Source organism: Acomys russatus, chromosome 2, assembly GCF_903995435.1.
Source record: "Acomys russatus chromosome 2, mAcoRus1.1, whole genome shotgun sequence".
Classification (NCBI taxonomy): Eukaryota; Metazoa; Chordata; class Mammalia; order Rodentia; family Muridae; genus Acomys; species Acomys russatus.
Genome location: NC_067138.1, coordinates 89106513 through 89122349, shown reverse-complemented (window position 1 = coordinate 89122349; position 15837 = coordinate 89106513). Strand labels below are relative to the sequence as shown.

The 15837-nt window shown below is 44.2% G+C and overlaps 1 protein-coding gene across 1 annotated transcript; it reads left to right on the top strand.

Moving 5' to 3' along the window:
* The first annotated feature begins 11018 nt into the window (after nt 1-11018).
* Cer1 (cerberus 1, DAN family BMP antagonist) lies at nt 11019-15223 on the top strand. The gene is made up of 2 exons (XM_051166550.1): nt 11019-11525; nt 14909-15223. Exons 1-2 carry the CDS (start codon nt 11019-11021, stop codon nt 15221-15223), a joined length of 822 nt encoding a protein of 273 aa, XP_051022507.1.
* The last annotated feature ends 614 nt before the right edge of the window (nt 15224-15837 follow it).

Here is a 15837-nt window from a genome sequence, read left to right as displayed (position 1 = left end):
TCTGGGATTAGGCAGTGGTGATGATTTCACAATATAGCGAATACATTAAAAGACTATTGAAGTGAATATTTTATAGTTGAGGTGCTGGAAATTTAAACCAGCACACATTAGGTAAATACTCTGCCACTGACCTTTAACCCCAGGCCCAAAGAGAATACTTTAAGTTGATGAACTTCAAATTATAAGGTGCTATGAAAAATCTCCACATAAAATTTATTTTCAAAAGCTGGAAATGGGATGTTGGGTCTGGTGCATGTTTATCTGACTTACTCAGGTACATCTTCCATTTTTATGCCTGATGCTCATCCAGATTTTGTTTGCTTGTTTGTATCACTGGATCATGGGCAAGCGATGCTATATTTAACATAGTTTTAAATTGGCAATGCTGCTGGTCTTCTTCTTTTTCCTCCCCATCAATCATAGCAAAGAGCCATAACTAACAGCAGAGTGTGTCTGGATGTCTGTAATGTCCAGAACACCACGATTTTCATGAAATTAATTTTTACAAGCCTTTAGAGTGGGATCGTGCAGGAAATGAATATACTATCCTCGTAACTTACACATAACTGTTCATTTTGAACAGTTTTTTATAGGCTCTATACTCTGATAGGTAATAAAATTCAGTTTATCCTAAGACAGACCGGAACAAAGATTAAGCAACACTTCCATTAGCGGCCTCGTGGTAACCGGCAGCAGCTTCCAAGGGCTGCTGCTTGGGGCCACTGCTCCCTTCTCTCTCTACCTGCATTCCTGCCTTTAAAAGGCAGTCTGGCTCAACTTGCTGCATCAGAAAACCATGTTAAGACCCAACTACGTGCTGCCTATAAGAAACATACGTTTAATATAAATATGTGGATCCGTGGCGAGTAAAAGAATCGAAAAAGATTCGCCAGCCTAAAGGTAGAGGGGCTATATCAATGTCAGACAGCATAATATATCACCAGGGAATATTGCCAAGGAGAGCAGAGATTAGTTCACAATGCTAACAGATCAGTAAGAGAACCTGTGATCTAAAGCACATGTGTGTTTGGTAACAAAGTTTAAACTATGCAAAGCAAAAGCTGGTCGAAGGGAAATGGATAAAGTTATCTTCGCAGTCAGACACGCCAATACCGGTTTCTTTAAAACTAGTGAAATGAGTAACGAGGAAGTCAAGGAGGCTGCCGAGCGTGGATACTGCTAGCTACCTTAATGAAACTGAGATTTCTGGAACCACCTGAAGTACTAGTGTCTATCCTTACGTGCATGTGAGACGTTAACCAAGGCAAAGTTTCAGGGCATAAACACACAGTGTGTCTGTGTATTTATCAAGCCCAGCAGAATATATATATCCCCTGGATATAATGGAACTAAATTAGAAATCAGTGGCAAAGGATGACTCTAGAAGATTCTCTGAGTGGTTACTCATTACATTGTACACCTCTTTATGTGTATGTTATGGGATAAAAAAAACACCAAAATTTATAATTGTTTTGGTCTGAACAAAAATGAAAATATATCAACATTTGTGTGATGCCACTAAGGCATTTTTATAATAGTAATATCTTATATTTAAAAATAGATAGATCCTCACTCAATAACCCCTCTTCTACTTTCATAAGAAGTAGGTCAGGTGTGGTGGTGCACGCCTTTCAGCTCAGGACTCAGGGGGCAGAGCAGTCAAATCTCTGTAACCAACCTAATCTACACAAGTAGACGAGAGGAGGAGGCAGAAGTAAGGAAGGAACAAATGTCATAGTAGAACACCAAGAAATGTCAGGAGTGGTGTACACAGGAAGATGCAGACGCAGAAAGATTCCAAGTACAAGGCAAACCTGGGCTATATAATAAAACCATGGCTCAAAATCCAAAGGCTTCATGGTAGAGGGCTTCCCCGGGGTGTGAGTGGCCGTGGCTTCCATTCCCAGCGCTACAAGAAAAAAAAAAAAAAATCGAAGACTAGAAAGTGGTTGCGGTGAAACCAGAATGATGGTTTGAAAAAAAGCATAATTTTCTTCCTTGCTGATTAGGAAGAAAAGACACAGATTATTGCTGTGGTAACAGTAGTAAGGCTTTCTTAGTGTGTTGTAGTTATTCTTACAGTTAGCGGGGGCTATCAGTAATAGTTTAGCAGAATATATTCAGCAATCTAAACAAAATGGATGAATTCTCTGAAAACACACAAACTACTTGCTTATGCTCAATAAAAGGCAGAAATGACTCAAAAAAGTCCCATTGCACCTGAAGGGTTTGAGAGGGTAGTTTGAAATTTTCTGCTCTATGTTATGCTGAAAGCTTATACTCCCTGTTTTGTTTTGTTTTGTTTTGTTTTTTTCATAAAAACACCACATGCTTGTTTACTTGTTATACAATAGTGGACACATAGGAGTGAGTTTATAGTTGGAGCTATTACAAATAAAACTTCTATGAACATTCATATGTTAGTCTCTGGTCTTGGTCATATTTTCACGTGTGTATTTGCCATCTATATCTCTTCTTTAGTGAAATACCTGTTCTGATCTCTGCCCCATTAAAAATGTTTTTTTCTTGATTTTTACTCTGCATAATAAAATATTTTCTTCCAGTTCTTGGGTTGTCCTATCATTCATTTGCTCAAGGATGTCTTGGTTGGGATGTATTATCCATTTGTATTTGTTGTTGGGTTTGAATGGGTAAGAGGTTTTTTTAGATGGTCCCGTCTCTGCCTGTCAAGTGCTAGGATTACAAGTATGTGACACTTGCAGTTCTTTCTTCTTTAAGAAACTTTATTGACATGTTAATAATTGCCAAATAATAAACTATACATTAACCTGTGTCATTCAGCATGTTTATGTCATTTCTTATAATGAAGATAGTATTTCCATCTCTCTCAAAAGCTTCCTCATGTCTCATTGCACTCTCTTGATCTTTCCGTCTCCATCTCAAGGCAATACCTGATTGACGTTCTGTCACTGTAGATTGGCTTATAACTTCTAGAGCTTTCTATAAATGGACTACATATGCACTCTACTATTTTTGCCATTCTTTTTCACTTCACATAATTATTCTCAGAATCACACCAGTGACTAACTGCAGCCAGTAGGAGGAAGTGGGGAGTGAGAACTGGGGTTTTAAGGTTCTGTCTTACAAGTGATAACTTTCCCATGTGTTAAGGCATTTGTGTTCAATGTGGAAAAGTTTTTAGGAGACATCCAGATGACGAAGAAAGCCCTCTTTGAAAGTCCCAGGATGCCTTGCTTTCAGACAAGAACTATGATGTGCAAATCCCATTCTAATAAGAACTAAATGAAGGGATGATGTCTCCCCAGACAGAAAGGGAGCGTTTGCTGTGCTAATGGGCTGAACTTGGGTGAGAGCTACTTCCTGAGTATGGCTTCTGGAACCACATTATTGAAATTTCCTTTGGTATTCAGCGTTTAAGCACACATTTGTTGCATGTCCCGAGAAGGATGTGCTTACCGATCATGTATCAAGTCAATGACCTAAACGGGGCTACATGTGGAAAGAAGAGTGCTTGTGGGAGTGAGGAAGCACTCAGGGCAGAAGCCAATTAACAGGAAGGACCAGCAGGGACAACCTCTCAAGAAATGCCTTCACCCATTGCTTTTCTACACGGCAGAATCCAGGCCATTTTCGTGACCAGATACAATAGCCTTTTTAGGGTTTTGCATTAAGCTAAGCTGAACTTTGTGTAAAAGTTTCTTAGGTTGCCTGAGTTTATGGTCAACCTGGGTCCAGGCTCAGGCCAGGAGTGTAAAGCAAACCCTGGCCAGGTTTGCTGTTTTTCTCCATTTTATTGTGGCCACTTTTTTTTTTCCACTTTGCCTCCTGCCATCTTGTTACTTAATTCCCACACCTAAAGGTAATATTATGTGTAATATTTTAATATTTACATTACAGATACTTAAGATTATGTTTCTGCATAGGTGTTGCCAAGATAGTAAAGCCAACTTTTATTTATAGAAGGTAGAAAATATAAATCTGTCCAAACCCTTTCATGAAATGAAGGTTTTAATACTTTCAAAGAGTTTATTCTGGTGCCTGCTCTTGGAGAGCCTCGGAGAAGGGCTGTCAATACAAGGCGTCATTGTTTTAGGTTTCTGATCCATGATTTGCACGCGCCCCCCCCACACACATACAACTTTCCTTTCTTTTGGCAACTCCTCCTGCATTCTGTCCTACACTTGGCCCTGAGTCAGCTGAGAGCTCTGCGAGTTGATTTTCTGTCCCATCTGAATTGCAGCTTAGCTGCGGAACTGTTTCCATGTGTTTTTAATCATTTGTCCATGTGTTATGAGCTTATAGGGACAATATGGCTGCCGCAAGCTGCCTGCATTGTATAAGCAGAAACTGGCAAGGCGGCCAGGAGGGGAGCAGTTTTCAGACAGATGCCCCCTGCACTCTCTGTTGGTGATACACCATCTCCATCGTCCAACTGGAGCACAACAACTGACGAGCTGCCTAGCGTTACCTGGCAGCCACAGCCTCCTCCTGTCTGAGTTACCTTTCTTAAGAGTGTCAAAATCCTTCCCTGGAGAGTTGTCTACAGACTGTGGCAGCGTGACAAAGTTCAGATACCTACTCTGAGATGCAGCCAGCTTGGGAAATAAAGAATGGTTTATTCTGAATCCTTCCAGATTTAGTGGAAACTTGATTTTTAAAATAGAGGGTAAGCTTGGGGAATTAAGGCTAAAGCCTGTAGGACAGAGACCCCTCTCAGAAAGTGACGCACAGCCAGCCTCGTGTCAGACTTTTTCATCCACACTCCTGTTAAGATTTGGGAGGCTGAAACAAACATTCACGAAGCTAACTGTGGAGCTCGGGGCCAGGAAAAGAAATAAAACAGAAAACGTGTTCAATAAAAAGCCTGTGCTTGGCGCTGTGAACCCTGCAGGCTCCAGGAATGGTAGTCCTTAACCTGAATAGTCTTCTCTCTGTGGCTAAGAGGAAGATACCCAGCTCTTACTTACGTCTAGCTCTAGCGGTATTAAATGACTGGACATGGAAGAACTAGCCGCAAGTGGAGCACATGCCTCCAACCCCAGCGCTCAAGAGTCAGAGAGCTACCTGGACTATACAGAAACCCCTGGCTCAAGACTGGCAGCAGGCGCTCTTGCAGCCGAGAGCCTTGAGGCTCCCATAGCTTTTCACCCTCTCCCCGATGCTCACTTCTTTCCCCAGTCTACTTAGGACTGACTTCATGAAAAACAAATTAAATAGTGCTGAGTGTTCAGGAAGGCAGAGATGGCCCTCAAAGGCAGGGAGGAGGTTTTAAAGAAGTATAGGCCAGACTTCAGTGGGTGGGCAAGGGAGCAGATAAGAACACAGGGGCTGGGTTTGAACAGTCTTATCGCTGAGTTATGAATGCAGATAAGAAGACCAGAGGGCAGAACATGAAAGCTTTTATGGCTTCAGGAGGCATTTTGAAAGAGTTTGAGGCAGCCCAACATTATGAAAGTGCTAATGGCACTGACTAGGAGAGCTTGCTATAGAGCTGTTCACGGAAATGTGGAGAGGATGCGATTCTGGGGATTGCCGGGCGGGGTGTGGGGTGGGGGGGACACAACAGCGCAGGGAAGGAGAGATGAGATGGCAGGGTTTGAAGCCACTTAGCTGCTGGCTTGTCTTTCTCCTTATAAAAAGGAGTAAGATAGTTGCTGAAAATGAGGACAGGAAAGGGCAATCAGCGGGCTAAGATCATTGGAATTTAGGTCTATATGGAAAAGGAAGAAACGACTAAAGTAATAAGACAGGGCATTGAGCAGAGGAGAGAGAGAAATATTTTGTGTAGAACCATTCGTCCCATCTTCCCATTGTCTGGCAGTAGTATGCTGGTACTGTAGCCATGGGTCCAGGAAGGTGAATAGCTCCATGCCTCCCAGGCTGGGATTTGTAAAGGGCATGGCAGAGAGAACAGTACAGAGGTCTAAACCATAAAATCCAAGCTGAATAGGAAAGGAAGTGAGGACCAGAAAATTCATAGATATGAGTCAGTTAATGACCCCACCCATATATTAAACCAGTATTTCTAAGCATTTACAGTAAGAAAGGAACTGACTTACATCCTGAGGTGGTGACAAGAACATCCATTTGATATTTTTCAGACTCTAAAATCTAAAGTAGAGACAGAGGCTAAATAAATGTTCACACCAGCACCATGCGGTGAGAACTGTGGTAGTATGCTGAGAAAGTGGGACTAGATGCTGTAGTAACAATTGGGTGTTAGAACTGAAGCCACAAACAAGGCGTGAGTGTGCAACCTGCACATCAGCTAAGAGGGCCACAGCTCCTGGGTACATCAGGGGTCAGAATATTCTGGATGAGGAGGGCAATGGGAAGTAGGATTTATCCTACTTCAGACGGGGTTGAATGGACAGTCCCGTGACACTGGATTACATGTTATCAGCACAGCATGGTCAAAATCCATCCCTGTGGGCACAAAAGTCACACAGAATGACAAGCTGAGAGACATTCTTGTCCTTGGTGAGGTCTGGGGACATCCAGTACCCAAAAGCATTCTATGCACATGTTGAGGGAGTAGTGATCACGGCAAGGACAGGCAGTCTATGAGGAAGAAGGGACCAGGGGAGAGCTTGTGCTTTATTGTGGAACTTCCTTGTATTATTTACTTCTGACCTACTTAAGAAAATCGGAAATTTGTTGTATAATGTCTACTGCATTTCCTTGTGCTCATTGAATTCTTACTGAATAAAATTAAGAGAAACGGTGTAAAGTACAATGTGTTTTAGTGTTTGGTAGAAGTTGATAGAACCTGATTAGTATAAGAATGGTGTCTGCCTAAAGTTTTCTTACATTTGGATAAACAATACTTCTGCTACAAACTACAACATCTGCTAGTCATGGAAAAGAGCATTCTTGTCATTATTTCCTGCAGTTCTGAGTGTGGCCATCCACTTATACATCGTATGAATGAATTCCTGAATGGAACTAGTCCAGGGCATAGATCAGAATTGGGCCAGAGGGTGCTTCTGAATATATGTTTTCCATAAAATGGGCCAGAAGTGATGTTAAAAATAGTTGTATATTTTCAATAACGTACCAAGGTAAATTACTGAGAAAGTGGTTTGAAGAGAAACCGCTTACTCTCTCCCTTTCAAGTCCTTTTGTTTGAAAAATAAGAAAAGGGGCTGGCAAGATGTCTCGGTGGGTAAAGGCACTTACAGATAAGCCTCATGACCTGAGTGTCATCCCAGGACCAACATGGTAGAAGAAGATGGACTTCCATAGGCTGTCCTCAACCCACATGCTGAGGATATGTGTATACACGTACATACATGTACACACACACAAACACACACTGTAACAAAACTAAAGATAAAAAGACTGCCTTATTTTGCATTTTTAAAATACGACATTCTTACAACACTACTGCTATCTTATGTTTTGAAGAAAAATAGTTCCAAGGGACTAGCGTGCACTCTAATGGGTTTCTCACACAAAGCCTTCATCCTGAATTTCCTTTTCCACCTCCCAGTTTTCCTGTTTAGCTCACATCCCCATCCCTGTCTCAACAGACCTTCTTGGCTTTTGTTGATTTGAGAAATGGACTTTCAGGAAAGCACTGGCCCCTGCCTGACCTCAGAGAGCATGCCACATTTTTCCAGCTTCCCTGAGAAACTCCGTGAGATGGGGTTCTCTCACAGGCAACCCTTCCACATTTTATTTATTTATTTATTTATTTATTTATTTATTTGGAGTGGTTGACTTTCACATCTGTGTTTCTGTAGAAATGCCACTCACCTAAGGGCATTTTAGGTAGATATCTCCAGAAAGAGCGCTGGGGCTGCAGAACACAGACATGTGACCTCCCTGAAAACAAGGTCAAGTTAAAAGCAGAATCAGAACATACCGTGCATACCTGGCAGGATGACAAGAACAACCTGAGCCAGGCTGCCATGGCTCTCTCTCTCACTTACTTGGGCCCATGAAATGGATTTAGCCTCTCAGGGGTTACCCACCTTAGCTCAGGATTGTTTCCTTGTGATGGTTGGTATGGAGTACACCAATAGTTTGTAATGCTCTTTTTCTATGACAGCTTCCTGCTGCGTTTAGGAATCTCCTCTGGACTTTCCTGAAGGTGGCTCCTCTAAATGGACAGAAGAGATGTCAACCGAAGACCAACAAAGGCCACACACCCCTTTCCTCTGAAAGCAACAAGATGGTTCTTGATGTATTTAAGGCTAGATGATAGCACGCTACACCCAGAGCTTTAGAGTTGAGGGTACACAGTGCTGAGAAAGGTGAGCCTCCCTGTCCTTGGAGGTGTAAGAGAACGTATGACTTTCTTTCCAAGCTTCTCCCACAGGAGGCTTCTCATCAGTCAGGATATTTGCATATTTGAGCAACAGGAATTGACAGAACAGCAAAAAGGGAAATTCTTCAAGAGTGATTTGTAATTGGAATATATAAGTACCAAAATTTGGGCCCAGAAGAGGGGAAGACAAAAAGAAAATTAAAAAGTGAAAGAGTGACATCCCTGTAGGTAATAGAATTAGAGCATCGATGCCCCCTGGCAGGAGCCAATTTTAATCATTTTTAGTCACTTTCCAGCATTGATCCACAAAGTAAGTCTTCTACAAATGTCTATTCAACTGCTATTGTTCCAACTATACCCAACATCCAGTAATCCCAGAACCAGGTAAACTGAGACCCCACGTAGAACCTGTGGATTCATGCTTAGCTCGGGAGATGCTAGATCCTGTGTGACTGACAGCAGTGGAATTTAACCACTGAACAATAACGTTAAAAAGGAGTCAGGAAATGTATCCCAGCTGGCTCTTGCACCATACTTATTACTAGAGGACCTAATGGCTGCTCTGGAAAGCACATTGCATTGGGTTGCTGAGGGGAGTTAAGAAATTCAAGTATTGGGCAAGTTTTGTTTTTGTTTTGTTTTTTAAAGACTATTTAAAATAAATGGTGAATATCAATGTTTTTATGGTATGGATCAGCAACCCTTCGGTGAATACCAGGAAAGTTACCATGGGCATCTGGAACAAGTAAAATACGCATCGTTAAGAATTCTAGTAAAATGATAATCCATTTAAACAAAGTAGAACTCAGCAACGACAATCAGGAACACTAATGCCTGGAAAGCCATCTGTAGACTTCGACCTTTTCCAAACCTACTTTATTTGTGGTTCTTTAATGCTGTACCTCCCTTTTAACCCACCTACCCTAGATAGACGAGAAAAGAAGTTAATGGGAACAGGAGAAGTAGACCATTTTAGACTCAGTTCCTGAAAGTGATTTCCCCTAGCATAATCAGCAGGATTTCAGACCAACAATTCAACCAAAATTGCTGCTGGAACCTGGAACAGCAGCCGGACCCTGAGCCCAGAAGCATTCTCTGGAATGGTTCTCTCTAGGAGCATCTCGAAGTGGAGCGATAAACAGACAAACAATACCACTACCCAAAAAGCCCCTGCCTCTTGCTTTGGACGCACGCACGCACGCGCGCGCACGCGCGCGCACACACACACACACACACACACACACACACACACACACACACCTTCTCTCAGAGTCTGTACTAAGATGTGTTTCAGCTGGCAAAAACCAAGCCCGCCCCCCGCCCCCCGCATGAGGCTGTTCATTTTCTAGTGGATAAACATCACCTGTTCTCTCACAAGTCTGTTGCCCATCCCACACTTGGGATCAAAACAAAAACATGTGTACATCCACTATAGACATCGCAGTGGGGAACTTGTGGAAAGAAAGCTGCATACTAAAAAAAGGAGGTGGGGTGGGGGTACATTCTGGCTTATCTCTGCTAGCAAAAGGAAGGAATGTGATGCCTAAATTAGAGGGAGAAGAAAGATAAGCAAATGTGTTGTTTTCTGTTGGGATGCTGTTGGGATGCTATTTTAGGTGGAAAGAACCGAATCCCAAGGTTTCTTTTTATTGATATGTTTCTTATACCATGTCCTCTAATTTCACGTCCTCATTTGCCACTTTCTACCTCGATCCCTGAAGGCTTGTTTTTATTGAATCTGATCTTTATTGAATTTGATCACCTGTTACTTGGCATTAAGGCAGATGGTGTAGATTCAGTCAAGTAAAGACGCCCCCCCCCACTCCAGCTTCACCCCCAAATCGCTCAAGACTGGTCTTGTAGTCCACATTCTCAAACCTAGCTCAGTTAAAGAAAGGAAAAAAATAATAATGATAAAGAGGCTTGAGGGACACATTATCCTCCTTGATTGATGAGCTGTCAGCTCATGTCACTTGGGACCCTGTGGAGAAATTTGTAAACAACTGGAAGAGTCTACTGATCTCTGGCCAGTTGTGAAATCTGGCACTCGGTGTTTGTTTTTTAATGTTGGAAGGATTAAGTGTAAAATTGCAAGTCTCCCGCATGTGGATAAGGCAAATGTATTCCCTTAGCTCAGCTGTGACCAATGGCTTCAATCCACATGTGGATACAGAGAAGGCAGAGAAGGCTCCTGTCCAACCAGCTAATACCCTCTCCTAACCATTGTGGCAGACATTTTAGTGCTTCCCCCCCCCCCCCCCCCGGGAAGCTGGGAAGGCCTGGGCTTTTGCTTAATGTGTCCTTTTTGTTTTGCCTGAGATGCTTCTCTGGTAAACACAGACCACGTCTATTCTGCCCCAGCTAACAGCAGATGTGCAGCAAATGTTAGCTGACTCTGTTTCTTCTTCTAATGACAAACGATGAGGGATTCAGACAAAGAGCAAGTTGTTGTTGCCAGTACAGCCACTCATAAGTCTCAGACAACAGCTAAACCACCAGCTAATTACCCCCTGGGTCTCAGGCTTTCACTGGGGCCTTCAAAAATACACAGAGCCAACAGTGACGGCAGGACACCATTAGCACTACATAATGTAAGCAAACACTTAATGTGTTTGCTTTGCCTGCCTGCTGACCACCTGCCCACCCCCCATTCTACCAGGCAGGTAGCATATATAGGATGCCCTGGCTTCAGTCTTGCAGAGTGAGCCTCTCTTTTGGGCCTGGCCATCTGTGAATCTAATCTCAGTCTCAGGGCACTGGGAGCATGCATCTCCTCTTCCTTCAGTTGCTTTGGCTCTTGCCTATGGGGAAGGCAGGCCGATGTGTGGATGGGTGCCAGAGTCAGAGCTCTCTTTCCTTTGTGCTCCTGGAAAGGGGTCACAGAGATCTCCACACAGCCAACCACGAGGAGGCAGAAGCCAAGCCAGATCTGTTTGTGGCAATGCCACACCTCATAGGCACCGGCCTGGCTGGGGAAGGCCAGAGGCAGAGAGAGAAGATGCTATCCAAGCTTGGTAAACTCTGGAAGAAACCTGAGACAGAACTTCACCCCACAAGGGAGGTGGAAAGCAGTCACGTTCCATGGGGGATCCAGACCCTCACTCGGCCAGCAGATGGGAGGGAAGTGGAGAGATCACCTCTTCAGGAGGAAGCCAAGAAATTCTGGCATCGCTTCATGGTCAGAAAGGGCCCGGCCTCCCAGGGGGTCATCTTGCCCATCAAAAGCCATGAGGTACACTGGGAGACCTGCAGGACAGTGCCCTTTAACCAGGTAAGCATTCTAAAGGGAAAACAGCCAGAGTCTCCAAGAGCTGGGGACAGCTGGGACAAATGGTGAAATGGGAAGAGGCTGACGAGAGCCTGCACCTCGCCTAACTCTAGATTTGGCCCTTCCGTATTCACTGTAGGATTTGGCAAAATATGATGCTGTTTCCCTCGTTGACTTCTCATGTCTCCATTGTTTCTTGGCAAGCTGGAAATGCTTCATGGTAGCGTGTCAGTATCAGTAGTCATCGTACTGAAGGCTCAGAGCTTTGTTGCTTTGTGTATTTATTGGGCATGTTTATTGTATATTTATTGGGCATTATCCATATAGAGAAGTAAGACTATGCCTCAGTTAGGAAACCGGGAAATTAGAGCAATTGCCAGAACTACCTTGCAATTTCTCTCCATACTCATGAGGATGTGTAGCCAAAGCACGCAAATCAAACTGGAGCTGAGGTGGGATACACTGGGCATCTCAGCTGGAGCTGAGGTGGGATACATTGGGCATCTCAGCTGGAGCTGAGGTGGGATACACTGGGCATCTCAGCTGGAGCTGAGGTGGGATACACTGGGCATCTCAGCTGGAGCTGAGGTGGGATACACTGGGCATCTCAGCTGGAGCTGAGGTGGGATACACTGGGCATCTCAGCTGGAGCTGAGGTGGGATACACTGGGCATCTCAGCTGGAGCTGAGGTGGGATACACTGGGCATCTCAGCTGGAGCTGAGGTGGGGATACACTGGGCATCTCAGCTGGAGCTGAGGTGGGATACACTGGGCATCTCAGCTGGAGCTGAGGTGGGACTGGCTGGAGCGGTGGGATACACTGGGCATCTCAGCTGGAGCTGAGGTGGGATACACTGGGCATCTCAGCTGGAGCTGAGGTGGGATACACTGGGCATCTCAGCTGGAGCTGAGGTGGGATACACTGGGCATCTCAGCTGGAGCTGAGGTGGGATACACTGGGCATCTCAGCTGGAGCTGAGGTGGGATACACTGGGCATCTCAGCTGGAGCTGAGGTGGGATACACTGGGCATCTCAGCTGGAGCTGAGGTGGGATACACTGGGCATCATCCCCCTGGCTGCCCCCACATTCATTTCTGATGCTCACAGCACATTATGTTACAGGTCCATAAAGCTTTTTTTAATAGTGTTGGAACTATTTGATGTTTAAAATTATCCTGCAGAAACTCTATGTTGAGATTCTCACTGTCATTTCTTGGCATTGTGATAGCACAACATATTTTGGAGTGTAATTTATGTTGCTCATAGGTTTTCAAATTTTTATCTTAATGTGAAATCACATCTCTTTCTTTATCTGCCGCCTAACTTGTGCAGGCTAATTTATAGTGACTGTGATCAGCTCTGGACTGTTAAGACAATGGAACATTGTACTTCTGCTTCTTGCATTGTTCCTCCTAGCTGGACCTGCAGTGCCCCCCCCTGGCTGGACCTGCAGTGCCCCCCTAGCTGGACCTGCAGTGCCCCCCCCTAGCTGGACCTGCAGTGCCCCCCCTAGCTGGACCTGCAGTGCCCCCCCTGGCTGGACCTGCAGTGCTCCCCCTAGCTGGACCTGCAGTGCCCCCCTAGCTGGACCTGCAGTGCCCCCCCTAGCTAGACCTGCAGTGCTCCCCCTAGCTGGACCTGCAGTGCCCCCCCCAGCTGGACCTGCAGTGCCCCTCCTAGCTGGACCTGCATTGCCCCGCCTAGCTGCAGATGTTCTCAGACCCTGGACAACAAATCAACAGCCTGCTCTTCCAGAACCTGGCCAACATTTCAGCCTTTTAAACCCCCTATCACTGGCCTACTGTCAGCAGGAAGTAGCTAAGATGATTACTTTGCCCCTTATCCATTTGCAAAAGGTTGAAATGGTGTGCTCCAGGCTCAGCACAGCTTCCCCCAGCACTCCTCGGTCCCTATCTGCTGCAAGACATGGCTGACATAGCCTGCCCTCTACCTTTGACTTTCAGGCCAGAGCTTTTCCTTCCCCTTCACTCTATCATCTGGAAATTTTGTTGCTATTGCTTTTCTCTCTCTCTCTCTCTCTCTCTCTCTCTCTCTCTCTCTCTCTCTCTCTCTCTCTCTCTCTCTCTCTCTCTCTCTCTCTCTCTCTCTCTCTCTCTCTCTCTCTCTCTCTCTCTTCCCTTTAGATGGCAGCCAAAGCTGATACATTTCTATATTTCAACTTAACCTTACATAAAAACAAACCAATGTTCCTCATTTTTTAATTATAGGAAAAGGTAGGAATGTTAGGATTCTGCTTCAGTCTGCCTACCTATGATGTCATTGCCTACCTGCCACAGGGGCGTGGCCCTGCCCAGGGCTATATGAAAGGACAGTCCTAACTTGCCCTCTCCTCTCTTACTCTTCCTCCTCTTCTTGCCCCCTTTCTCTCTTTCTCTGTCTCTGTCTCTGTCCCTCTCTCTCTGGGGCATCCCTTCCCCCTGTCCTTCTCCCCCGTGCTTGTTTAATAAACTTCTCTGTAACGTAATATCTGCTGCCTGGTATCTTATTATCTTATCTTACTTATTAATCATAAAACTGGCCACACTTATTTTCCAAATACTAAATTAAAATAGAGAAAATGCCAAAAGGAGATGCAGAACGGAAAGCAGTGCAGGAGAGACTAACGTTTTACAGTCTGGTAACGCTGCCCAATTAAGCAGGCAAGGTTCTAAGGCAATTTGCCTGTGTGGCAACGACAAGTCAGTCATGGAGTAATAATATCTGCTTTGCTGGTCCATGTGCAATTAGAAAATTGGTCCTAAAACTCGGGCAATCAAGTTTCCTTTGAAATTCTCACTTTTTAATTCTATTGCTAATTAGATTAAAATTAACGTGTTTGACTCAGATGTCTTGAAAGACACATAAAACGGGGCGTATGGGGTTGTGAGAAAGCGGCAAAGGTGATGTAATAGCAGCACAGGCGTTGCGACTCTGCTGCTTACAGACTTGAGTGCTCTACAGCTCAAGTCAATTTGGACAGAATTAAACTCATGGTATCTGGCCTAGTCTATGATGAACTGACTGGTATTTATTGAGAAGCTGCTGTGTACAATGCACTATGGGCAACAGAAATGTAAGATCTGGTGGTTAAATAAGAAAGCTACCATTATGGCTTTTTATTTCTAATTGGTTATATCCAATTAGATGAAAATTCTTTAGAGTATGGTGCTGATAGTGGGAGTTATTTGCATGTTAACTTAAGGCTTTTTAGAGCCTAACTACTCAATAAAGAAAGCTTTGTTGAAGTGGCCATGCCCCTAAGAGACTCTATCTTTTGGATATCACAGAAATGCATCTCCGAGTGCAGAGTTCAGAGCGCTTCATCCTTCTGTATCAGGAAAGGTATGAAACACCTGGAGATGACCTAATCCGTTTGCCTTTCAGACCATTGCCCATGAGGACTGTGAAAACACCATTGTCCAGAACAACCTTTGCTTTGGGAAATGTGGTCCCACTCATTTTCCCAGAGAAGGAGAAGAAGCACATCTCTACAACGTCTGCACCCACTGCTCGCCCACCAAATTCACCACCATCCACTTGAGGCTGAACTGCCCTAGCCCAACCGCCGTGGTCAAGATGGTCATGCAAGTAGAAGAATGCCAGTGCACAGCGAAGACAGAACACGAGGGGCACCTCCTACAGGCTGATTCCCAGGATTCTTTCATCCCTGGATTTTCAGCTTCAAAAGGAATTCCATGATTACTGGAAAATGAAATCTCAACAGAAAAAGTGAGGCTTGTTCAATATGGGAATGTTAAATGGGTTACATAAAGCTCAAAGAGAAATGGTCCCGCGCCCCTTATTTCACTTGTGTTTAGATGGGGTCTTATGAAATACACATTTCATGTTGGCTTCAAACTTTCATGTGGCTAGGGATGACTTTAAACTCCTGATCCACTTCCTAAATCCTGGGATTACAGGCATGCGCCATAACCCGTAGCTCTTAGAGGGATTTTTAAAAGAGATTGTGCATACTTCAAAGTTGCCTGAGACTCAGGAAATATTTTGATTTTATTGAATGGTTCTTGCCACAGATGTGGAAAGCAACTTGCTTGGTGGCTCATATTTTCTCGTTTCCCTTCTGTACTCCCCACATGAAGTTTTTATTGCTGGTTATCTGACTTTGAAGGAGGCATGCTGATGGTACTCTTAGCAGTTGACATGGAGGAGACTTAAGCACTAGAAACCAAATCATTTCCTGGGGTATGAAAACAATGCATGAACAGTATTACAGCCAAAGGCCACTCGCGGAAGTTACTAGGAAACTCAGTAAGTCTCTAAATACATTGCAAGTCATTTTGAAGGGATGGAAC